Source organism: Cucurbita pepo, chromosome 7 (assembly GCF_057944985.1).
Source record: "Cucurbita pepo subsp. pepo isolate OVF chromosome 7, ASM5794498v1, whole genome shotgun sequence".
NCBI lineage: Eukaryota > Viridiplantae > Streptophyta > Magnoliopsida > Cucurbitales > Cucurbitaceae > Cucurbita > Cucurbita pepo.
Genome location: NC_141804.1, coordinates 8,627,590 through 8,652,191, shown reverse-complemented (window position 1 = coordinate 8,652,191; position 24,602 = coordinate 8,627,590). Strand labels below are relative to the sequence as shown.

The 24,602-nt window shown below is 37.9% G+C and overlaps 3 protein-coding genes and 1 long non-coding RNA gene across 8 annotated transcripts; 2 read left to right on the top strand and 2 right to left on the bottom strand.

The window, feature by feature from the left end:
* The first annotated feature begins 1,450 nt into the window (after positions 1–1,450).
* LOC111798684 (nitrate regulatory gene2 protein) lies at positions 1,451–7,324 on the top strand. Of its 2 annotated transcripts, none has more exons than XM_023681986.2 (5): positions 1,451–1,633; positions 3,881–5,195; positions 5,703–5,917; positions 6,134–6,357; positions 6,427–7,324. In XM_023681986.2, exons 2-5 carry the CDS (start codon positions 4,007–4,009, stop codon positions 7,148–7,150), a joined length of 2,352 nt encoding a protein of 783 aa, XP_023537754.2. In that variant the 5' UTR covers positions 1,451–1,633; positions 3,881–4,006; the 3' UTR covers positions 7,151–7,324. The 2 variants fall into 2 exon arrangements, with proteins under 2 accessions (XP_023537754.2, XP_023537755.2); XM_023681987.2 differs by having other exon boundaries at positions 3,820–5,195.
* A 427-nt stretch (positions 7,325–7,751) lies between these two features.
* On the bottom strand, positions 7,752–9,087 carry LOC111798687 (60S acidic ribosomal protein family). The gene is made up of 2 exons (XM_023681988.2): positions 8,788–9,087; positions 7,752–8,102 (listed from the first exon to the last, which is right to left on the bottom strand). Exons 1-2 carry the CDS (start codon positions 8,983–8,985, stop codon positions 7,938–7,940), a joined length of 363 nt encoding a protein of 120 aa, XP_023537756.1. The 5' UTR covers positions 8,986–9,087; the 3' UTR covers positions 7,752–7,937.
* Positions 9,088–12,852: 3,765 nt separating this feature from the next.
* LOC147792009 (uncharacterized) lies at positions 12,853–23,416 on the bottom strand. The gene is made up of 4 exons (XR_015421636.1): positions 23,251–23,416; positions 18,372–23,154; positions 16,150–16,395; positions 12,853–13,066 (listed from the first exon to the last, which is right to left on the bottom strand). It is a non-coding gene; the product is annotated as an uncharacterized LOC147792009 (long non-coding RNA).
* VLN5 (actin filament bundling protein P-115-ABP protein) lies at positions 13,461–21,787 on the top strand. 4 transcript variants are annotated; one of them, XM_023681145.2, is made up of 23 exons: positions 13,461–13,677; positions 14,433–14,531; positions 14,739–14,838; positions 15,087–15,155; positions 15,238–15,474; positions 15,547–15,724; positions 15,805–15,937; positions 16,199–16,361; positions 16,451–16,598; positions 16,693–16,793; positions 17,170–17,325; positions 17,641–17,709; positions 17,795–17,863; positions 17,954–18,091; positions 18,401–18,529; positions 18,833–18,983; positions 19,105–19,115; positions 19,548–19,688; positions 19,958–20,083; positions 20,157–20,222; positions 20,413–20,740; positions 20,830–21,053; positions 21,141–21,787. In XM_023681145.2, exons 2-23 carry the CDS (start codon positions 14,476–14,478, stop codon positions 21,252–21,254), a joined length of 2,907 nt encoding a protein of 968 aa, XP_023536913.2. In that variant the 5' UTR covers positions 13,461–13,677; positions 14,433–14,475; the 3' UTR covers positions 21,255–21,787. The 4 variants fall into 4 exon arrangements, with proteins under 4 accessions (XP_023536913.2, XP_023536914.2, XP_023536910.2 ...); XM_023681146.2 differs by having other exon boundaries at positions 13,462–13,677; positions 18,836–18,983; XM_023681142.2 differs by having other exon boundaries at positions 13,464–13,677; positions 20,821–21,053.
* Positions 23,417–24,602: the final 1,186 nt, after the last annotated feature.

Here is a 24,602-nt window from a genome sequence, read left to right as displayed (position 1 = left end):
TTTGCTGGAAGCGGAGGGACAATAAGTCTCCATACGGACTGCCCACACATTTGGAGAGTCGGATTTATTTAACATATTTAAGTAATTTAAATGTATGAATATTTTAGTTTTAGTGTGAAAAGAAAGAGAAAAAGAATCTTTTTCCAAAAAGGAAATAATTTCAATAAATAGTTTTTTTTTTTTTTTTTTTTTTTTTTTTGAAATTTGCATTGGGATCATAAAAAGGTTTCTCCATTAGAGGAGTTGAAATTTTCAATGATTGTGTTGGAAAATTTTAAAGTATATGCTTTTTGGGATTAACCTAATCATATCAATTATTGTTTTTTTAGAAACAATTTTAAGATAATTTTTTAATTAATTACTCGTTCATTGATTATAATACATTAATCGAGTCATGAAGAAAGCCGAGCTTAATAAATTTCATGGTATTAAAAAGTTACTTTAAGGATGATAGTCGATGTGAGATCCCACATTGGTTAAAGAGGGAAACAAACAATTTCTTATAGGAGTGTGGAAATCTCTTCGTAATAGATGCATTCTAAACCATGAGGGTGACGACGGTACGTAACGGCCTAAAGTGGACAATATTTATTAGGGGTGGGCTTAAGCTGTTATAAATGGTATCAGAATCAAACACGTCAACTTTCCCCTACCAATAGTTATATACTGTGAGTCATTGTTGTTACTCTCTTGCTTGCATATATAACGTCTCTTTCAAAAATCTCTCTCTGTCCGCTGTCATCAAAAGTGCAATTGTGACAAGTGGCAGGTGCCAACAAGGACACTAAGCTCCAAAGCAGGTGGAGATTGTGGATCCAATATTGGTGGAAGAGGGAAACAAAATATTCCTTATAAGGGTGTTGTTGTTGGAAAGCGAGTGCCACACAATCGCAAGTCTGCTGCCATCAAGAGTGCGATTGTGACAAGTGGCAGGTGCCAACAAGGACACTGAGCTCCAAAGGCTCGAGCATACGTCGCTTGGCCGTAGGCGACGTAAGAACGAATTGACTTAACTCACTTGTCGTTGGAAAGTGAGTGTCACACAATCGCAAGTCCGCTGCCATCAAAAATGCAATTGTGACAAGTGGCAGGTGCCAACAAGAACACTAAGCTCCAAAGCAGGTGGAGATTGTGGATCCAATATCGATGGAAGAGGGAAACAAAATATTCCTTATAAGGGTGTGAAAACAGTGAGGTTGATAGTTGTGCTATGTAATAGGTCAAAGCAGACAATATCTGCTAACGGTGAGCTTGAATTGTTATTGATTTTAAGTACGGTATTCATCTCCATCAAAATAGTTTTTTTTTTTAATAAAATATATAAATATAAAAAATAGGTAATGGCATTATTGAAATATAAGGGAAAAGAAAGGGCAATGTATTGGAAAGGTCGTATGAGCTTTCTTTAATGAGCTACCCGACGAGAATGGATCTTTAGTTTTTTATTTTTCTTTCATGATTTTCCTCTTCCTCCATTCTGGGTTTTTTTGACCGTTGCTTTTCTTTCTTCTAAACCCTCTTCTCTCTCCTCTTTCTCTCTCTAACCTTCATCGTCGTCTCTTTCACTCTCTGTAATCAATCAATCTTTCACTCTTCTCTGTTCCTTTCCGCCGGCCTAGATTCATCCCGTCAGGTACTTTTCCCCTAATTTTTCAGTGTTTTTGTGATTTTCTCTGCTTTTGTTCTTCTGGGTTCTTGTGATTTTCTGTAGAAATCGCAACAATGTTAATAAAATTTCTTGATGGACTGTAGTTTTTCGGAGATCGTGTGTTTTCTATCCACATTTCCACTTCTGGGTTGCGATTGTTTTCTGCTGGAATCGCCACATTGTTGAGTTATTTCTTGATGGATTATGTGTTTTTTCTTCTGGGTTGCCATTGTTTTCTGTAGGAATCACATGATTGCTTCATTGTTTCTTGTTGAGCTGCGAATTTCTACTGATTATGTGCTTTTTCTCCACATTTCCACTTCTGGGTTGCTATTGTTTTCTGTTGAAATCGCTACATTGTTGAGTTATTTCTTGATGGATTATGTGTTCTTTCTTCTGGGTTGCCATTGTTTTCTGTGGGAATCACATGATTGTTTCTTGTTGAGCTGCGAATTTCTACTGATTATGTGCTTTTTCTCCACATTTTCACTTCTGGGTTGCCATTGTTTTCTGTTGAAATCGCTACATTGTTGACTTATTTCTTGATGGATTGTGATTTTTCAGGGGATTTTGTGCTTTTTCTCAATGTTTGTTCTTCTGGGTTGCCATTGTTTTATGAGGGAAATGAGAATATTGGTTCTATATGTCTTGTTGAACTGTAAATTTCTGATATCTCTGTTCATCTCAATGAATTTCTCTCACCCATTTGATGTTTGATCAGGTTTTTCCCATGTGAATTCTGCTAATGGGTCCTCCTTTCTTTTTACTTTGAGCCCTTTATCTTCTTTTCTTGTGTTTTGCTAAGCTCGATATATTGCAGTCATCATTTACAATCTGCCTGTTCTTTACTTTCTGTTCTTTATTTTGTAGTTTTATATACCTATCCTTTTGTTTTGTGTCTCTTTATTGTTCTTTTGGATCTGAATCCAAAATTTGTTCGGTTTCTGTGAAATCTGACATTCGTTGGAGAGGGGAACGAAACATTTCTTACAAGGATGTGGTAATCTCTACCGTTTTAAAACCGAGTGTAACGGCCCAAGCCCACCGCTAGCACATATTGTCCTCTTTGGGCTTTCCCTTTCGGGCTTACCCTCAAGGTTTTTAATACGCGTTTGCTAGAGAGAGGTTTCCACACCCTTATAAAGGGTGTTAGAGAGAGGCTTCCACACCCTTATAAAGGGTGTTAGAGAGAGGTTTCCACACCCTTATAAAGGGTGTTTTGTTCTCCTCTCCAACCGACGTGGGATCTCACAATCCACCCCCCTTCGAGGCCAGCGTCCTTGCTGGGGAGAGGTTTCCACACCCTTATAAAGGGTGTTTTGTTCTCCTCTCCAACAATGTGGGATCTCACAATCCCACCCCCCTTCGAGGCCAGCGTCCTTGCTGGCACACCGCCTTGTGTCTACCCTCTTTCGGGGAACAGCCTCCTTGCTGGCACATCACCCGGTGTCTGGCTCTGATACCATTTGTAACGGTCTAAGCCCACTACTAGCAGATATTATCCTTTTTTGGACTTTCCCATCCGGACTTCCCCTCAAGGCTTTAAAACGCGTCTTGTAGGGAGAGGTTTCCACACCCTCTTATAAAGGGTGTTTCGTTTTCCTCTCCAACCGATATGGGATCTCACAATCCACCCCCCTTAGGGCCCAGCGTCCTCGCTTGCACTCGTTCCTTTCTCCCATCGATGTGGGACCCCCACCAAATCCACCCCCTTCGAGGCCAGGTCACCGTCTCGTGTCTACCCCCTTTCGGGAACAGTCTCCTTGCTGGCACATCGCCTGGTGTCTAGCTTTGATACAATTTGTAACGGGCCAAGCCCACTGCTAACAGATATTGTCCTCTTTGGGTTTTCCCTTTCGGGCTTCCCCTCAAGACTTTAAAACACGTCTTGTAGGGAGAGGTTTCTACACCCTTATAAAGGGTGTTTCGTTCTCCTCCCCCACCGATGTGGGATCAATATATGCTAGCGGTGGGCTTGGTTGTTACCGTTTCCTTTCGAGATTCTAACTAGCAAGTTAAGGATGAGAAGTTCTTGTTGTTTCAGAAGAAATCTTTGGCATCTCCTTCATAGATTTCTTTTTGTGTAACTTCAAAATTAAGAAAAGCATTAATCTTCAAAACCCTCTCTCTGATATTAGGATCTTGCTTCCTTGTTTTGTGTGTGCATTTAGGATACTTTTTTGAAATACTCAAGTAATTCAAGCCTTGAAGTTGCTTCTTTTGCTTGAACAGCCCAGAGAAACCTTATGAATCTGGCAAGAAACACACAGCAATACCCTCGTGATTTCGGTTTCGATTCGAGCCTAACGAATTCGTAGTGTCACAAACTTGTTTCATACAAAGGGGACAAATCAAGATATGGGATGTTCCATGTCAAAGCTGGAAGATGAAGAGGCTGTTAAACTTTGTAAAGATAGGAAGAACTTTATCAAACAAGCTGTTGAGCAGCGGAGACGATTAGCATGTGGACATCTAGCCTACATCCAGTCGTTAAAACGAGTATCTACCGCTCTTCGTGAGTATGTCGATGGATATGAACCTCGTGAGTTGTTGTTAGATTCATTCATTACACCACCTTTCACACCTGTAAAGAAAACAAGTCCTGGTCTGATATCAATAACGCCGAGGTCGTTTCCACAACTTCCGATCGAGTCGAAACCGAATCGAGTGGTGAAAGTAAACTACCTAAGATCAGGAGGAAATGGAGCAGTTTCTGTAGAAGAGAGACCTCAATCACCAGAAATAGTGAGAGTTCAATCTTATTCACCTATGCATCAATATGGATTTGATGGTTTCTTTCCAATGCAATCCCCACCAATGAATTCCTCATTCTTCTCTTATTCTCCTAACAACAGACCAAATATCCCTCCCCCGTCACCGACACCCGAAAGTTCGCAATGGGACTTCTTCTGGAATCCGTTTTCGTCGTTGGATAACTACGGCTACCCTTCGAACAATGGTCTCGATCATATGGCAATGGATGATGAGATCAGAGGGCTAAGACAAGTTAGAGAAGAAGAAGGGATTCCTGAACTGGAAGAAGACGAAACCGAGCAGGAAGACGATGACAATAGCTATAGGTGGGAAGACAACAGCAATAGAGTAAATACCACGGACGACAGAACACGAACTGGCCAAAGTTGTTGTAGAGAGGAAGTTCTTGTTGAAGATGTGGACGAGGATGAAGAAGACGAGGATGAAGATGAGGATGAGGATGAAAACGAGGACGAAATGAACCATGAAAGCGAGATGGGCCATGAACTACAAGGCATACGATCTCGTGGTAATGGGAAGATCGACGTTTCAAGAGTCCAAAATGCTGGACCTGTTGCAAGTACAAGCCAAGAATCAGCAGTGGTCGATCTCGAATCAAAGGACGAAACACCGGGTTTTACTGTTTATGTAAACCGAAAGCCAACGAGCATGGCAGAGGTTATCAAAGAGATAGATGCTCAGTTTATGACAGTTTGTAATTCAGCTAATGAGGTCTCAGCACTGTTAGAGGCTAGAAAAGCTCCCTACATGACTACCTCAAATGAACTTACAGGTTAGTTCCACAATTACTTCTTTTTCCTTCTCGTATGTTGTGAGATCCCACGTCGGTTGAGGAGGAGAACGAAACATTCTTTATAAGGGTGTGGAAACCTCTCTCTAGCAAATGCGTTTTAAAAACCTTGAAGAGAAACCCGAAAGGGAAAGCCCAAAGAGGACAATATCTACTAGTGGTGGGCTTGGACTGTTACGAATGATATTAGAGCCAGACACCGGACGGTGAGCCTCGAAGGGAGGCGGACACCGAGCGGTGTGCTAGCGAGGACGCTGGGTCCTGAGGGGGGTGGATTGTGAGATCCCACATTAGTTGGGGAGGAGAACGGAACACCCCTTTATAAGGGTGTGGAAACCTCTCCCTAGCAGACACATTTTAAAAACCTTGAGGGGAAACCCGAAATGAAAAGCCCAAAGAGGACAATATCTGCTAGCTGTGGGTTTAGGCGGTTACATATGTGATTTGCGTTCAAATCATTTGTTCATGAAGTCTAATTCTTCTTTGCAGCCATGAAAATGTTGAATCCAGTAGCATTGTTCCGCTCGGCTTCATCTCGCTCTTCCTCATCAAGATTTCTAATCAGCTCTTCTGCAACTAAGGACGAAAGTGGTTACGAGAGCACCGACGACATATCGGAAGAATCCAGTTCGTTTTCACCTGGTCATCAATCAACATTAGATAGATTATATGCTTGGGAGAAGAAGCTCTACCAGGAAGTGAGGGTATGTAGCTCAAATCTTCTCCTGACTTCTAATGTTTCCTGCATTAAAACTAACAACACTATCAGTTAGGCTACTCGGATCTTACGAGCCGATTCTTCGATCGTGATAAAAGATGATTATTTGGCCTCAAACCATGTTCTAGATGTCTTATAGAACTTTCTTTAAGGTATAGCAGCGGAGACGACTGATCTTTATAATTTCCGTCTTATGAAACAGTCTGGAGAAAAGATTCGAATCGCGTACGAGAAAAAATGTAATCAACTGAGGAACCAAGACGTTAAAGGTGAAGATCCATCTTCAGTAGAAAAAACAAGATCTACCATGAGAGATCTGCATACTCAGATAAAGGTTTCGATCCACTCGGTTGAAGCTGTGGCGAAACGAATTGAAACGTTAAGAGATGAAGAACTGCAACCTCAACTTCAAGAGTTGGTTCAAGGGTAAGTATCCATTGTTGAACATGGTTGATTAAACTTGAACCTAGCCATCATAGTTCTTGTGATGAACAGGTTAGCAAGAATGTGGAAGGTAATGGCAGAATGTCACCAACTACAGAAGCTGGCGTTAGATGAAGCGAAGCTTCTACTTGCCGGTATACCGTCGAAGTTGGATGCTAGAAAGCTCTCTTCATCTCGTGTCATTGAGCCAAATTGGCTAGCGCGTGCATCAGCCAATCTCGAGATAGAGCTCAGGAATTGGCGTAGCTGTTTCGAGTCGTGGATCGGTTCTCAACGATCTTATATGCACGCAATAACCGGATGGCTTCTCCGCTGCGTAAACTCGGATTCCTCCGACGTTACAAAGCCTCCATTTTCTCCTCGTCGGTCGAATGCATCAGCACTTCCGATCTTTGGACTTTGCATCCAATGGAAGAGGGTCTTGGATGAAATCCAAGAGAAGCCAGTGCTAGATGGACTTGACTTCTTTGCTGCTGGAATGGGGTCGCTCCATGCACAACAACAGCAACGAGACGACGCTCACCGGATACAAGTCGGGTCACAGAGTTCTGGGGGAGCGGAGGGATCGAGCGGGAACATGGAAATGGTGGAGTTTGGGAAAGTTGAAGATGAAATGAGTGCTGAAAAAATGGCTGAAGTAGCTATAAGAGTGCTGTGTGCTGGATTGTCATTTGCTGTGAGCTCATTGACTGAGTTTGCTATCAGTTCTGCTGGTGGTTATAGTGATCTTCTTAAGCAAAGGACAAAAGGAGATGATAGCCACAATAGGGTTTAAGTGGGATTTGGAACATAATTTTACAAATGCTTTATTTGTAGCTTAGAATTTATTTGTTCTTTTTTGGTTGGGTTAGAAAGGTTAGAAATTGGCTTCAGAAGATGTATTTAGTTGAAATCTAACTTAGATTGATATGAAGTAACTTGAATGTATTTTTCTAACCCTTTTCGGGAGGAGTTAGATAGTTCTTCAATCAAAGGCATAGCTGAAGCTGATATTAATGAAAATCGAGCGACTTGACTGAATGCAATAGTGTAGAGAGGGGATTCAAAAATTGACTCATTAGTCCAAAGAGCGAAATCGAAAATTGAGTTTTCAGGAAGATTACAGTCTAAACCATGCTCAAATTGGCTCATATTGCTACATTTATACTATTCCTTTTGTTCTTATTTATGTGCATCTAGAATAAGCCGACGCAAAGCTTCAAACCAAGAAACCGGGTAGGATGGTTACAAGGCCAAGAAACCGGGTAGGATGGTTATAAGGCGGGTTTAGCCCATAATCTTGGTTAAGAGAAGTATGATAATAGGTACTCACAAAATCCAGACTCCACGAGCTATATAGACATCTCTACTTACTGAAAAAATAAATCAATGGAAGGTAAGCAGAAAGAACACATCTAATTCTCAACCATTTAACAAAGATCAGTAGCAAAATTTCATGTCCTTAACAAGAACAGCTAATGAACTGGCAAATTCAAGTAAGTGCATAGACATAATATCCTGAAGAGAAAATTTTAGTGCTAAAAATTATGAGATTGATAAACAATAACAAGTAATTATACCAATTAATCAAAAAGTGAAAAGCCAAGGTCATCATCATCACTCTCTTCCTTCACCTCCTCCTTCGCTGGAGCTGGGGCTTCTGCAGCTGGTGCAGCTCCTCCAGCAGGGGCGGCTGCCGCTGCTCCGCCACTAATGATACCACCGCCACTAGCACCACCAATGATCACCTGAAATAACAAGGTTTAGGGTAGGCGTACATGGTAGGCAATAACAGGCAGGAATGCAGTCAGATACTTGAGGAGATATCATAAATAGAGTTCAAAGGACCCTTCACTTAAACCAAGCTTTTCTAAATACTTTGCTAGAAAGCTTCCCAACAAGGAATCACACAATATCAGAATTTCTTATTCAAAGAAGTTTAATTTAAATGTCAAAGTTAGGGTGAATGCAGATAACTTGTAACCAATCAAGAAACTCAGCAATGAACATACTAGAAATATGATTGCCAGCAATGAAATGATTCAAAATGCAAAATGTGTTCATATATTGAGAAAAAATTTGGAGGTCTGCTGATTGAACAAATTCATAATCAAAATCCATATTCGCAAATGAACAACATTACCCTACAGATCGAACTTAAAGTAACACTCACACATCAAAAAGGAAAAAACTAGGTAAAGATAATCCCGTCATTGCAAATCGACGGAAAAAAAAAACACAATCAGTTAAATACTGAGATTAACCAAATCAAACATAAAAGAGTAAATGCGTGAGATCGAGAACAATCAAGCAATAAAATCAAATATGTTCGAAGAATCCACTAGACAAACGGGTAAAACAGAACATGTGTTGATAATCTCGACAACTTTTTGCCTATTTCAGCGAATATCCAGCAGAGAAAACGAAGAATACCTGAAAAACGGCGGAGCTGGGAGAAACGTAAGAGAATGAGGACTGAACGCCACCGGAGGAATCGACAGAGAGAGCAGACGCAACGAGCTTCCTCTGGAGATCATAGGTTGAAGCGGCGGAACCTTCAAGGTCGCCTGAGTACTGATTGGCGGTCCACTCGCCACCGGATTTCCGACAAACGAAGGTGAAAACTCCCATTGTTTGATCTTCGAATGTGAATTTTGATCGAAGCGAATTGCGAAGAAGCAATGTAGAGCGTAGGACTACCCGCCGTTCTCCAGATTGGTGTTTGGTTTTTATTTTGAAGAGAGGAAGCCCTAGCGAGACAGAAAAATTAGGGTTTTGGTTTGAAATGACTGTTTTACCCTCCTGAGTTTTGTTACTTTCGATTGAGTCATTGCCCTTTTGGGAAAGAAAAATTGTTTTATTTTATACTTAATAGGCTCCAAAAAAAACCTTTTAAAATACTAAATTATAGAAAATATTAATCTCGCGGGGGTGGATACGAACGTGGGACATCACAATCCACCCTCCTTCGAGGCCCAGCGTCCTCGTTGGTACTCTTTCCTCCCTCCAATCGATGTGGGACCACCCCCAAATCCACCCTCTTTGGGGCACAGCGTCCTTACTGGCATACCGCCTCATGTCTACCCCTTCGGGGAACATCACAATCCACCCTCCTTCGAGGCCCAGCGTCCTCGTTGGCACTCTTTCCTCCCTCCCATCGATGTGGGACCACCCCCAAATCCACCCTCTTTGGGGCACAGCGTCCTTACTGGCACACCGCCTCATGTCTACCCCCTTCGGGGAACAGCGAGAAAGTTGGCACATCGTCCGGTGTCTGGCTCTAATACCATTTGTAACACCCCAGATCTACCCCTATCAGATATTGTCCTCTTTGGGCTTTCTTTTTCGGGCTTCCGCTCAAGGCTTTAAAATTCGTCTACTAGGGGGAAGGTTTCCACACTCTTATAAATGGTGATTTGTTCTCCTCCCCAACCAATGTGGCACATCACATGTTATGACTCGAACATTGGACCCAAGGTTGTGGAAACCTCTTCAAAGGAACTCGTATAGGATTTTATGTACAGAGTTTGTACTTTGGCTTAACTCGATCATTCTATATAATAGGATTGGAACAAGAATTTAGATTCGAATTTGCCTCTAACCAGAGGAGAATAAAACACCCTTTATAAGGGTGTGGAAACCTTTCACTAGCAGACACGTTTTAAAGCCTTGAGGGAAAGCCTGAAAAGGAAAGCTCGAAGAGGACAATATCTGCTAGCCGTGAATCTGGGCCGTTACATTTGGAGATAAACTGAAGAAGTTGGTAGGAATATGACGCCCGGGTAAAAGATGGGTGCATGAATGAGAATAATCCTGAGCATAGAGACTCCAAATCTATGTTGGATGACCTCCCAAGAATTTTCCTAAAAAACACGTGAGTTCACTTTACTCTTAGAAGTGGCAAGTAAAGTAGTCAGGGAAATGTCGGGACAACGAGTTGTGGAATTAATTACAAGTTTTAAGATGTTCGAACGGTAAGTTCACTTTACCTCTCGTTTTAAACTTCCTTTAGCTAATAAACACTTTGGCTTAATCCCAACGTATGTTACCAACCACTATCATTCATGTACGACTTTTATAGCTCAAATATCTTATTAGAAGAGGTTTAAATAATTCTTGAACGGACTCAAAACTTAAAGAAAACCACTGGATCGAGCTAAAATACAAGGAAAACCAACTTGAGAGGTGATGAATGTTAAACTGGATAGAAACTAGGCCGAGCTAGACCAAACAAAGGTAAATTGAGTTAAACTGGTATGAACCAAGCTGAATCACATCGATCTTTTCTCTTGTATCTAAATTTGACGTTTTCATTCTACTTTTTCAACAGAAACGATAGTGACGAAGAAGTAATGCACTATGGTGTGACAAAAGAGAGAATTGGAGAGATCGAGAAAGATCGAATTCATTCCCACAAGGTGTCCTTCTAGTTGACGATAGGTGAAGGAAGAGGCTTTGCACATGACTGAAAACGCTAACGAAAATAGCCATCAAATGAAAATCGTAGGGATGTAATAATGACCCTAAACAGAGGTCTTAGAAATTCGAGTTGTTACATTGTAGCTTGTTCTTGAGATTGAATCTTCAGACCGAAAAATTTATGACGTTTGAAGAATTTCGATGTTCAAAAAGTGTTAAATTTTAAAATTGTCAGAGAAGTATGGAAGAAAAATATAGGAAAAGAAAGAAAAAGTCATGTTAGATGAACACAACTCTCTACAATGGTATGATATTGTCAACTTTGAGCCTAAGTTCTCATGGCTTTGCTTTCGGCTTCCCCAAAACACTTGGTCAATTGGTCACATTTTATTCATGAAATGGGTTGGATTGATATTAGTCTGGATATAGCAAAATAATTATATTAGATCTAATAAGTATCTTGTGTCAGAATTAAGAAATTTTATGGTTCGAATCTTTAGTATTCTCTTATTTATTACCTGTGTCTACTATTTAGGCAGAATACTGTCACCCATTCTTACTAAGAAACTGAACGAAACGGAGGGGACTAAACAGGAACAAGAGGGATCCACCGAAGAAGATACTTCTCCTTCTCTTCTTTCGGAAGAAAAGGAGGATCCGGACAAAATCGATGAAACGGAAGAGATCCGAGTGAATGGAAAGGAAAAAACAAATGATGAATTCCACTTTAAAAGGACACGCTATCAAAAGATAAAAAGACCTGTTTATGAAACTTGTTACCCTCCGGATGGAAATAAAGAAAATTAGCTTTGCTTTCGGCTTCCGCAAAACATCTCATACGAATGGAGATAGTATTCCTTGATTATAAACCCATGATCATTCTCTAAATTAGTCGATGTGGGACTTTCATAGGCTCAACTTCTTTTCTTTTGGAGTCTTAGTCGTTTTTTGCCTCGTCTTCTTTTTCTTTTAAAGTCCTTTATTTCCCATTATTGGTTGGAAAATGAAATGGATTAATCTACCGTTTTTAGAAATTAGATAAATTTAATTTATAAATTTTCAATTTAACGAGACTAAAGACTTTAATAAATAATAATATATATATATATATATAAAGAGCGTACATATTTTTTAAATATAGTATTAATGGTAAAAAAAATTTTAAAAAATGTTTAAAGATATTAATAAAAATATTTAAATAATATTTTTCAAAAAGTTGCACATTATTTTAAATATATATATATATATATTTATATATATAAATAAAGCATTATTTTATTTGGGGATGAAAAAACAAATTGAGCTGTATGACCATATGCATTATTGAGGTTGATTATTGCTTTTCAAAAATCAAATTGGCCCATTTTCCTTAATTGCCCTCCATCCTTTTCAAATTAAATAAATATATAAATCACCCACTAAGCTTTATGGAATCTTTTTTTTTTTTTTTTAATTTAAATTATCACATTTCATATGCATAATTTGAATTATTCAATCAATGTCACCATATAATTAATTGTCTTAAAATGTCACCATATAATTAATTGTCTTAAAATATAAGCTTCTCTAAAATAATTACGTGCTTTTCATGCATGCTTTGACTTTTTTTTTTTCTTAGCCTATATATTTATGGTGATTTTGATATTAAAAGCTACAATTTGCTTAATATTAAAAAAAAAAAAAAACTCGACAAATATATTTTTATTCTTCAATACAATATCGTTTACCTATGGAAGTAATTTCAGTGTTAAAAATTAAGATAGGACTGTTAAAAATTCAATTTGTTCTATAAACGGGACACAATGGAGCTATTCTACAAATAATCTTTCATGGATTTATTGCCGCTGTGCTTTTTTTTTTCTTGGCAGGAATAAGTTATGATAGAATACATCTTATCTTGATAAAATGAGCGGAATGGCTATTCCAATTCCAAAAATATTCACGACTTTTAGTATCTTATCGATGGCTTCCCTTGCATTGCTGGGTATGAACAGTTTTATCGTAGAATTAATAGTCTTATTTGGAACTTTCAATTTTATGCTAGGTAGTTTTTTTTTAGTATTTTGTTTAAATATAAAATGAAAAGTTCCTGAACTTTTTGTCATTTTTCAAAATTCAATCCCATATCAAACCAAAAAAATTACAAAAAAAAAAAAAAAAGAAGAAAAGAAAGTTTATATAGTTATCTCATATTTGTTTAAATATCAAATAAATCGAACCTGAGATTAAGCGTGTAATCAAACAAAACGGGACAATTACGTTCCTCCTTTCGTGCTTTCCGTGCCCTTTTTACCTATAAAAACCAAACCAAGTCATTAATTTTGGAGAGAAAAAAAAAAACATGGACTATGATTCTATGAAGTTGAATTAAATTGAATTACACAAACAGGGTTGTCCGAAAATGATGGATAAATAATGGAAACAAGTTCTTCTGGGCTGAAAGTTGGTGAATGATTAATATAAAGAATGCTTGAGAATTAAATTTGTTTATAGAATAAATCTATCTGTCACATAAGAAAATCCCCATAAAAGAAAAGGGAGTAATTTTAATTAATTGATTATTAAGATTCCAGTTCATTTCTGCTTGTTTGGGCTCCTCCTTCTGTTGCAGTTAGTGATCAGCACGCCTTGCCTTGCCTCGCCTTGCCTCTCATTTTCAATACAACTACTTTTGTGGGTCTCTTTCTCTTTCTCTCTCTACATTTCTATACTTGTTTTTTTCTCTCTTCTTCACCTCAACACTTTACTTTCTCTCTCCCCCAAAGTCTTTTTTTCTTTCTCTCTCTCTTGTGCGCTGTGAAAAGTGGGAAACAGTGTTGTTTGTATCATTCTGACCCTGGGACTGGATCTGGGTGCGCTTCTCTGCTTGGATTTTCCATTTCCGATTAGCTTAATCGGCCTCGGGTACTCGGAATCAATCTTTGATTCTCTTGATTTCTGTTCCTTCTTTTGGTTTCAGTGTTGGGGTTTGAATTCTGGAACATGGGTCGTTTTCTTTAAGGGTTTTTTTGTTCATGGGAATTGGGGAAAACTGTAGATTTCTGTGGTTGAATCGTTTTTTGTTGGGTGTTGAGTGTTTGATCTGATCGAGTAATGGGTCTTTGGGATTGAATTTTATGGATTGATTCTGTTGAACTTGTTCTCTGGCTTAGTTGAGCTGAATTGTGTTGAAACTAGACTTGATTTGATTCGTTTTGAACAGTATGTATTGTTCTAGGGAGTTAGAGAGTTGGCTAATTAGTTTATGTATTGTTCTAGGCCTAAAGCTATTGTTTTGAATAAAGATTGTCATGGAAATTCAAGAACAGTGCTAGGCCGTAACATATATATATCTATGTGTATGTCTATATTTATGTTTGGATATTGATGGGTGAATCCATTTGGATTTCCTTGATCTCTCCAGCCTTTCTTTTGCTATTGTTCTTCTGTTTGTTTGATGTTCTAACTCACTAAGTTGTTTCTGAACTTTGCTACAAGACTATTCTAACTTCTGAGGTTCTTTAGTTTGTAAATGTTGAAGTTTTTATGCAACCTTTCAATTCTAAGAATTGGGTCGGGAAGGAAGTGTCGAGTTTCTCATCGACATTATCGGTTGATTTGTTTACTTCGAACTGTCCTAGAATCTTGCTCATTTCATAATTCTTTGTTTTGTTATGCAGGGTGGAATAGCTGTGTTTCTGTGGTGGGAAATACTATAGAACTATGGCTGTCTCCATGAGAGATTTGGACCCAGCTTTCCAGGGGGCAGGACAAAAGGCGTATCCTTAATGATTAAGATTTTGAATTTTTCTGTGTTCGATATCGACACTGCATCAAAAAAGATCCAATCAACTATATTTCAACGCTTAGGATAGTAATTGGTATCTAATCTACCGAGCTATGATCAGATTAGCAAATTTCCAAGAAACTAAAGATTTTATTCATTCCTGTATGACTTCCACATTTTGTTCCTTGACACTTTAAAGTGGGCTAGAAATATGGCGCATAGAGAATTTTAATCCTGTTCCTGTTCCAAAGTCTTCTTATGGGAAGTTCTTCACTGGTGACTCTTATATTGTTCTTAAGGTAACAACAAATGGATATTAATTCCTAAAGAGCAATGCATACGTAGATATCCAAGATATGTGAAGGATTAGTTCTATATGCATACTTATCTGCCTAAAAAAGCATTATATAGTCTACTGTTTATGTCTTGGAATTATTGGGACACAGACAAAGGTTATATACTCAACTTGTTGAGTGTCTTTTTAGCTTGTCTTATTGGTTTATAAATCTCAAATGAATGTTTTTATGTGTTTAACTTTTTTGTGCAGACAACCTCCTTAAAAAGTGGTGCCTTGCGGCATGATATTCATTATTGGCTTGGTAGGGATACTACTCAGGTACAGTATTTATACCATGGAAGTACTTTTCAACAGCCATTTTTTGTATGAAGTTTTGACTAAGTGACTTATTAATACACAGGATGAATCAGGTACTGCTGCCATCAAGACAATTGAACTCGATGCAGCTCTAGGTGGACGTGCTGTACAATATCGTGAGGTTCAAGGTCAAGAGACTGAGAAATTTTTGTCCTGTTTTAAACCATGTATTATACCTCAAGAAGGTGGATTTTCATCTGGGTTCAAGCACACTGAGGCTGAGGAACATAAGACTCGGTTGTTCGTGTGTAAAGGAAAACGTGTTGTCCATGTGAAAGAGGTAAGTTCCTTTTCTGGGTAGGGTGTTTTGGGGATTTTTTGCTTCTTTATGAATGTGGAATTATGGTGACAGGTTCCTTTCAGTCGATCTTCGCTCAATCATGACGACATTTTTGTTCTAGATACCAAGTCTAAGATTTTCCAATTTAACGGTTCGAACTCGTCCATTCAAGAGAGAGCAAAAGCATTGGAAGTTGTTCAATATGTTAAAGATACATATCACAATGGAAAATGTGAGATAGCTGCCATTGGTAAGTTAACGATGGATCTGTTAGTTGGATGTGAAAGATGATCATTGAGGAATATCAGTTTGTGAATTAACTTTTTGTAGAGGATGGAAAGTTGATGGCTGATTCTGAAACTGGAGAATTTTGGGGCTTTTTTGGTGGCTTTGCTCCACTTCCAAGGAAAACATCTAGTGATGAGGATAAGCCTCTTGATTCTCATTCAACAAAGCTATTTGGGTAATATATTTTCTCCTTTTTAGAAAATCCTACCAATGTTATTATGTAATTGAATATCAATGCGCACACACATCTCTTCAGCAAGTTACAATGGTTTTGAACAGAATTGTCAGCTATGCTAGAGTCATAACCAATGACCATCAATAAATCCTAAAACTAAATACATTCTACTTTCCTGTGCGATTGAAAGTTGGTAACCATTTATTATGTACCTCTAAACTCAGTACTGTAGTTCTGAAAGCTATATGTTTGCTTTTAAAGAATTGAGAAGGGGCAACTGGAACCTGTTGATGCTGGATCTTTGACAAGAGACCTGCTAGAAACACACAAATGCTATATTCTAGATGGTGGATATGAAGTATTTGTATGGATGGGAAGAAATACCTCTCTTGACGACCGGAAAAAAGCAACTGCAGCTGCCGAGGTCAGCTCACCCTGTACTTTTGAATCCATTTTACCTGTGTAACATGGCATTATAGAATTTGTTATTAACTTGTGTTGTTAAGTAAACAGAAACTGGTGCATGGGCCTGATAGACCAAGATCACAAATCACTTGCGTGATTGAAGGTTTTGAGACAGCGACATTCCGATCTAAATTTGACTCGTGGCCTCAAGTTACTAATGTAGTGGTGTCAGAGGACGGTCGAGGAAAGGTTGCAGGTTAGGAAGTATCGGTGTTGTCGATGTATCAGTTTAATCTATATTGCCACCAGAAATTAATTTCTTGTGTTTTGGTTCTTGGTGTCTAATTTAGCTCTTCTGAAGCGCCAAGGAGTTAATGTCAAGGGTCTTCTTAAAGCTGATCCCGTAAAAGAAGAACCCCAGCCATACATTGATTGCACTGGGAACTTGCAGGTGTGGCTTCTGAAGCTCTCACAATTGATTGTAGGAACAGAAGTAGAAAGTTTCAAGTATATCTGAACAAAAAAAGGACCTGATGTGAATCTATCTTGATAATTTATTTACTCCCTGTTCAAGAATAAGTGACTCAAATATCATTGAAGGGTGTTTACGCATAGAGGATGACTGAGAGTTCATCCAGGCATCTATTTAGCTATGAGAAGTATAATGGAATCTCTGGTATCTGTCAAGTATATTAATTAGCAGTGGCTAATCAATCCAAGATCATAATATACTGCGTTCTGGAACTTCTTTTTTTATGAGTTAATTTGTAAATATAGCTAACTGTTTTTCTTCTATGGTCAACAATTCCTGTTCCTCCATGACACAGGTTTGGCGAGTTAGTGGCAATGAAAAGATTCTCATTCCTGCCTCTGATCAGTCCAAATTTTACAGTGGAGATTGCTATATCTTTCAATACTCGTATCCCGGAGACGATAGAGACGAATATCTTATAGGAACATGGTTTGGGAAGCAAAGCGTTGAGGTAATAAATGCTCCTAAAGCTTCAAATGAAGAAATCACCACCTTAGCACAACAAAATTTAACTAGCTTATCGTCCAGTTAAGCATTCAATTCCTACACTTTAACATGATGGCTATGGGAGAATTTAACGTCATAAATTAGTCGTATGTTAAGATATTTTTTGGTAACTATGAACTGGGAAGACTGTAATTTGTTATGTTAGGATAAATCCATGCTATCAGTTGTAATATTTCATTATACAGCATCTTAGATTTCAATTATCCCTTGTATGTTCTCTCCCTTATTGTCAGACTTCTTTTTTGTGCATCTCCCTCAGGAAGAAAGAGCTTCAGCATTATCACTGGTAAACAAGATGGTTGAGTCATTAAAGTTTCTTCCAGTCCAGGTAGATTCATCACTTGGATTGTTACTTGATGTACATTTATGTCTTTAATATCTTCTTGTTTCTGATTCATTACATTGTATCCTAGGCACGCATTTACGAAGGGAGTGAACCGATACAATTTCATTCAATTTTCCAAGGCTTTGTTGTCTTCAAGGTCTGTTAGATTCAAGTTGCATTTAAAGAAAGTTGCAGGAGAAATCTTATTTTCCTTGTCTGAAAGATAATATGATGAATTACACTTCAGGGAGGCCTAAGTAAGGGATACAAGAATTATGTTGCGGAGAAGGAAATTCAAGATGAAACTTACCAAGAGGATGGGATTGCATTATTTAGAGTTCAGGGCTCTGGACCTGAAAATATGCAAGCAATACAAGTAGACCCGGTCAGTACTTTTCCTAAAGTGGTTTAACCTTTTTGTACCATGACGTTCCGCTAGTTCTTTAGTCATGCACGCTTATGATAAGGATGTCTTTAGTTAAATGATATTGAGACAGTAAGTTTACTCACAAAGTAGATGCTAATTTGATTTGAGAAACTAAGTGTCTGAACTATTAGTATCACTTAGAGAGGAAATGACACTAAAAGGATTCAAACATTAGACCTTTTGTTTCAATTTCATGTTAAATCAGTACTACACGTAACCCGAAAGCTATACTTTTTACCTCAAAGCTTATATATTCTCCTTTGTCAGGTTGCATCGTCTTTGAATTCCTCCTACTGCTACATATTGAATAGCAGCTCCACTGTCTTTACATGGACTGGAAGCCTTACAAGCTCAGATAATCAAGAGCTTGTTGAGCGGTTGCTGGATTTGATAAAGGTTGTGTACTTTCTGTCCTTGGAAACCGAGTTTGTTGTAGAAGCTTCTTGCTAATGTGTTCTGTAGGAAATAAACCTGATTACATAAATTTATTGCTTCTCATTTCACATCCACAAGCAATTCTTTGGTGAGCTATACCAAATCTTATTTTGGCAAAGAAGTTGAGCGAGTTCAAGTTTTGTTTAACAGGACAGGCTAGAATTCTTTTTTTACTGAATCTTTAACCAAATGGTTAGCATCTTGCATACTGTTTTATATCATAACATTTTCTTGTTGATTTCTTACATGTTTTCCTATTGTCAGCAGCCCAATGTACAGTCTAGACCTCAAAAAGAAGGCACAGAATCTGAACAATTTTGGAATTTGCTGGGAGGCAAATCTGAATATCCTAGCCAAAAAATTGCACGAGACGCTGAGAGCGACCCTCACCTATTTTCTTGTACCTTCTCTAGAGGTCTGTATTATTCTTCCTGCTGGTGAAAGCTGTAAGCTTTATCTTGTGCCTTTCAATTCTGCTAAACTTTTAAATTTGACCCCTTTTCCTTTGATCTTGTGATGATTATGCCGACGTGCAGGGAATTTGAAGGTACATCCTTTTCTCGTTCCAGTCCATAGATATATGTGTTTTTCATTTCGTATTTACTGAGTTTTATTGGGAAATAGATGTATTCCTATGATGTCCTATTTTCACTTTACTTTGATTCTTTGTTTTAATAGCTGGGGTAAGTAGTGGGAGCCTAAGCTCTTATGCCCCTAATCCCTATCTATCCCAAGTCAGTTCCTCAAGACAAGAAGAGTTTAAAGCTATTAAAGTTATTAAATTTTCAACTTAGAGCTTGAACCCAAACCTTGGAGTATCTCCAAATATCCCAAGCAAGGATGAGGAGATACTCAAACCCTTATCACTAGAACAATCATTTGTCCTTGGTATCTATAAATACTCAACATTGACAAGCTAGTGACAGTAAATAACCTTATGTCTTTCCCAAGAAGGTTGGTTAATGTGAAGTTTTTGTAGGTGGTGGAGGTACATAACTTTGATCAAGATGATCTGATGACTGAAGACATGTACATTCTGGATAATCACTCAGAGATATTTGTATGGGTTGGCCAACAAGTCGACTCTAGGAGTAGACTACAAGCTTTAACTATTGGTGAGGTACGAATAATGTATTCCCTCCATAGTTATGTTAATCTTGTAAGCTCAGAGCAGCCAACATCACATGTTACTTTTCGTTGATCTCTCCTCATCGTGTCGGTCTCTTTCTTTTCTAATATCATCAATATCATGTCCTTTCCATATCTTGGGAGTCTGATACTAAAAGTTTACAGTTTGTTCATTGATAATTTTGTCTTTGAAAGTTTTTGGTCAACTTTTCAAGCAAACGTGGATTTTCACTATTGATAACTTTCTTTGTATCACAACAGAAATTTCTTGAACATGATTTTCTGTTGGAAAATCTATCTTCTAAAGCTCCAGTGTATATTATCACGGAAGGAAGTGAACCTCCATTCTTCACACGCTTCTTCACATGGGACTCTGCAAAATCTTCAGTAAGAATTCAACAATTATTCTAGTAGTGCCTAAAAATGTTAGCAAGATATTGACATTTTCAATCATGAACAGATGCATGGAAACTCATTTCAAAGGAAACTTACAATAGTCAAAAGCGGGGGCACTCCTACTGTAGATGTAAGGTTTTTTCTATCAATCTGCAGTTCGTTCCTTTCGATTATCGTATCACTTCTTTTAAAAGACTCATAATCCAATACCATATACGCTTCATGTCTTCCCTTGATTATCGACTGTCCTGCTCCACATTCTTTTCCTAGTTTCCTGGTCTTTATTGCATCCATTAAGAAGTGACTCCTCTATTACTCAGAAACCAAAGAGAAGACCAGTAGCATACGGTGGGAGGTCTGCAGTGCCAGACAAATCACAGCGATCTAGGAGCATGTCTTTTAGTCCTGAAAGGGTCCGTGTAAGGGGGAGGTCTCCTGCTTTCAATGCATTGGCTGCTAATTTTGAGAACCCCAATGCAAGGAACCTTTCTACGCCACCCCCAATGAATAGAAAGATCTTCCCGAAGTTAATAAGCTCGGATTCAGCAAAATTGTCTGTTGCGAAATCTTCAACATTGGCAGCCCTTAGTGCTAGTTTTGAAAGACCACCACCAGCTCGAGAAGCTATCATACCGCGTTCTATAAAAGGTAGGCTTCGACTTATAACTGTGTGGAGACTATTTTCATGCCATTTGTAACTGACGTAATAACCTTGTATTGTGGTGAAGTGACTCCAGAGCCTACCAAGCCTAAACCAGAGACTAGTAATAATGATAAGGAGATTAAGGATAAGGAGAAGGAGAACAACTCAGTCCCAGTCAGAATCGAAACTCTCACCATACAAGAAGATGTGAAAGAAGGCGAGGCCGAAGATGAGGAAGGCCTCACAATATATCCATACGAGCGTCTAAAAACTACGTCAGCCGACCCTATTTCAGACATTGATGTGACAAAACGAGAGGTAACACTAAAACAGTCATGTTTCAAGTTGAATCTATAGATTCTTGACATGATTTTTTCTGAGATGTTTAATTTTGAAACTCTGCAGACATACCTTTCATCAGAAGAATTCAGGGAGAAGTTTGGAATGACTAAAGACGCCTTTTATAAGTTGCCAAAATGGAAACAGAATAAGCATAAAATGGCCCTTCAACTATTCTAACTGTTCTTATATGGTTTCCTTTGATCATTTCACTCAGTTTCCTGCAGTTATATATTACCAGTGGAAGAAGCTTGGCTTTCAAATCCATATGTTGTTAGATTAGATCTAAGGAGCCTCCTGAACTGATTGAACTCAACTGGTAAGGAGTGGAAGGGACAGCTTCAGTGCATTTTTAGCTGCTTCTGTTGCCCAGAGACTTGTGTTCATGATTGATGGACGAAACTCAAGTTTTGTTTTTTTCGCCTGCAGTCGATTGCAAACATCTTTAATTTTTTTTTTTCTGCTCTTTATTAAGCATTTGGTGTTCATTTTTATGTTAAAAGCTATGTTGTGAGCTTGCATTTTTTTTCTATTTTTGAACATATGTTTAGTTTTCAGTTTTATTTTTTCATTCAATTTTTTTCAGGAGAGCAATTAGGTGGTCTGCAATTTATTTTTCTTTGATTTGCATTTCTCGAGGAAGAACAACTGTGTGTACAGCAGAGTGTAATATTCTAGATGACAATAAACTTATAAAAGTGTGATTTTTCTTATATCTTCCCCTCTTAGTTATCTTGCACTCCCTCTTCCATTTCAAAGAAAAATATCATCCGTCTACCGTTTGTAGTGGATGTTTGATATTTCAGGGTTATCGACCAACGACCAATTACAAGGAGGAGAGTCAAGAAGTTACAACAAGCTTTAGTCACATATAATCAAGCTACGGTGAGCTCGTCAAAGGAAATTCTAGAAAAGGTTGGAGACCTTCCTTACATGTTGTGCAAAGTGTTAAAGTTCAAGATAGAGATACATTAAATGCAATTTAATTGACACTTAATGAACTCAGAGTTAAATTTATGGAATTAGTCCAAGGAAGGTTAATAAGCATATTCCATTTATTGCATTATTTAATTAAAATTTAAATGTTTGTTTGTCATTTAAGCTAATTTCTAGTTTTTAATATAGGAGTTAAGATTATATTGTAATTCACATAGGTTACCATATTCCTCGTTAACTAGCCATTTTAGTACGGAGGTTATGGATATTTCTCATCAACTAGCCATTTTAATAGAGAGGTGATGTGTCACTAGGCTAAGTTGTCAAAGGCTATAAAACCTTCTTTTCTTCTTTTCTTTTAGGGTAGATATCACATTTTGGAATTGAAAAGAATAGAGTTTCTATTTTAGATTTGTTGAGACCTTAAGGCAAATTCTTGTGTTTAGAACTTGAATGCTATTGATTAAACCTCAGTTTTCTTTACTCTTGATCTTGATCATCAAGTTAACCCGTTTTACTATTGATTAAACCTCAGTTTTCTTTACTCTTGATCTTGATCATCAAGTTAATCCATTCTAAAACTTTTCCTTAGGTTGATTCCGCAAGAAGCGTCCAACTGGTAAGGTGGCTTGAGTTTTACCAATTTGATAAGAGTTATAGTCGAGGCCTAGGGCACATAAACAGAGTGATCACATGCTTATAGACACTATAACTTGTAGATACCATTTTGAGCCAGGATTGAATCTAAAACAAAAGTTCCCAAACTTTCTAAAATTTTATCGACAAAAACTATATCATAACCTAATTTCACAACAGCTAAGCGTACGTAACTTTCCCTTTAACAAAAAATTCCGATTCGTTCCTATCAAGAACTCACGAACTCAACTCAAAAGAAGATTCAAATTGATAACTCAATCCAATTCATTCAGTTTCCCCTGTTAACACGCCTAATTCCAATTATAACAATACTCGGCCCTATTTCTAGATTTAGAAGCAAACAATCAATAATCTCTAAACTAAAATCATGGATCACTTAACTGAAAGCACAGCGGTAGGGAGGACGCTGCTCTTGCGTCGAATTCAAGACCTTATCTGTGCATTCCTTGTGATTGTGAAGTAAGATTCGAGCAAAGCGATCACGATCCTACAACGTAAAGGAAGAATTAAGGTCAGAAATCACCGCAGTGACTTTAAGAGATGATACCGTGACGTAGAAATCAAATTAAGTAGCAGATTCGACTTTGATCAAAGACGATCTGATCTAGAAGGAGTTGGAATTGAAAACGATTCCACGCAGAGTTGTGGATAGCGAACGAATTGGAAGCTTCTGGGCTCTAATTTCGCCATTTTCTGTAAATGGAAGCGATTCCAAAATTGATGTGAGAATCGAACGCTGAAGACTAAAAAGAGAAGAAAAAAAAGGTAATTTATTAAATTGTTAATTAATTTTTAAATAATTAAATAATAATAATAATAAACTAACCTGATAACATCAACTCAACCAAGTTGGGTTAAGTTGAGTTGGGGTGTGAACTCTAATTCTATAGATAATCACCGACCTAACTAACCTAAAATTTAAGATGGGTTCAAAAGATTTTTCGAACCTGACCCAATCCAAACTATGTACACTCCTAATAAAAAGGTCAAAGATTGAGTGTGTATATATGTAAATTTGGAAAGAGAATGAGTGTCAACGAGAATATTGGGCCCCAAACAGGATGAATTGTAACGGCGGCTCAAGCCCAAGCCCAAACCCACTGCTAGAAGATATTGTCCTCTTTGAGCTTTCCCTTTCGGGTTTCAAAATGCGTCTGTTAGGGAAAGGTTTTCGGGCTTCCCCTCAAGGCTTTAAAACACGTCTACTAGAGAAAGGTTTCCACACCCTATAAAGGGTGTTTCGTTCTCCTCCTCAACCAAGGTGGGAAATCACATGGACACTGAGTGATGTGTCAGCGTCAGGGGAACACTGGGTGGTGTGCTAGTGAGGACACTGAGTCCCAAAGAGGGTGGATTGTGATATCTCATATCGATTGGAGAGGGGAACGAGTACCAGCAAGGACGCTAGACAAACCTCGAAAGGGAGATTTCACATCGATTTAAGAGGGGAACGAAGCATTTTTTATAAAAGTGTGTAAACCTCTCCCCCTAGCAGACACATTTTAAAAAACCATGAGAGAAAACTCGAAAGGAAAAACCAAAAGAGGTATCTGTCAGCGTTGGCTTGGGTTGTTACATACATTATGTAGTTCCGTTTTTTTTTTTTAAGTTTAAGAACTATAGGATGGAGAATCGAACGGTTGAACTTTAGACCTATAATTGATCTTTTCTATATTGTCGGGTAACTCGGGATTCAATCTTTACCTTTATAATTATTAATTAAATAATACAAAGTTGAAGACTTGAACTCCCATATTTAGAGAGATTAGTAAAGTCATAATTAATTAACCTTTATTTAAATTATAATATCCATTCAACTAATCAAGATAATAATAAAGATTATCTCTTATTATTATTATTATTATTATTATTATTATTATTATTATTATTCGCAATAGACAACAAATAAATTAAATTTAAAGCATATAATATATC

What these genes read in the sequence shown, in the direction of transcription:
- LOC111798687 (XM_023681988.2), bottom strand. Translation starts at nt 8,985, where the DNA reads ATGGGAGTTTTCACCTTCGTTTGTCGGAAATCCGGTGGCGAGTGGACC. An exon ending in CCAGCTCCGCCGTTTTTCAG is followed by an intron (nt 8,103 to 8,787) that starts GTATTCTTCGTT and finishes TTGTTATTTCAG; the next exon opens with GTGATCATTGGTGGTGCTAG.
- LOC111798684 (XM_023681986.2), top strand. Translation starts at nt 4,007, where the DNA reads ATGGGATGTTCCATGTCAAAGCTGGAAGATGAAGAGGCTGTTAAACTT. An exon ending in AGCTCTACCAGGAAGTGAGG is followed by an intron (nt 5,918 to 6,133) that starts GTATGTAGCTCA and finishes CTTATGAAACAG; the next exon opens with TCTGGAGAAAAGATTCGAAT. An exon ending in CTTCAAGAGTTGGTTCAAGG is followed by an intron (nt 6,358 to 6,426) that starts GTAAGTATCCAT and finishes TGTGATGAACAG; the next exon opens with GTTAGCAAGAATGTGGAAGG.
- VLN5 (XM_023681142.2), top strand. Translation starts at nt 14,476, where the DNA reads ATGGCTGTCTCCATGAGAGATTTGGACCCAGCTTTCCAGGGGGCAGGA. An exon ending in AAGCAACTGCAGCTGCCGAG is followed by an intron (nt 16,362 to 16,450) that starts GTCAGCTCACCC and finishes TTAAGTAAACAG; the next exon opens with AAACTGGTGCATGGGCCTGA. An exon ending in GGGACTCTGCAAAATCTTCA is followed by an intron (nt 20,084 to 20,156) that starts GTAAGAATTCAA and finishes AATCATGAACAG; the next exon opens with ATGCATGGAAACTCATTTCA.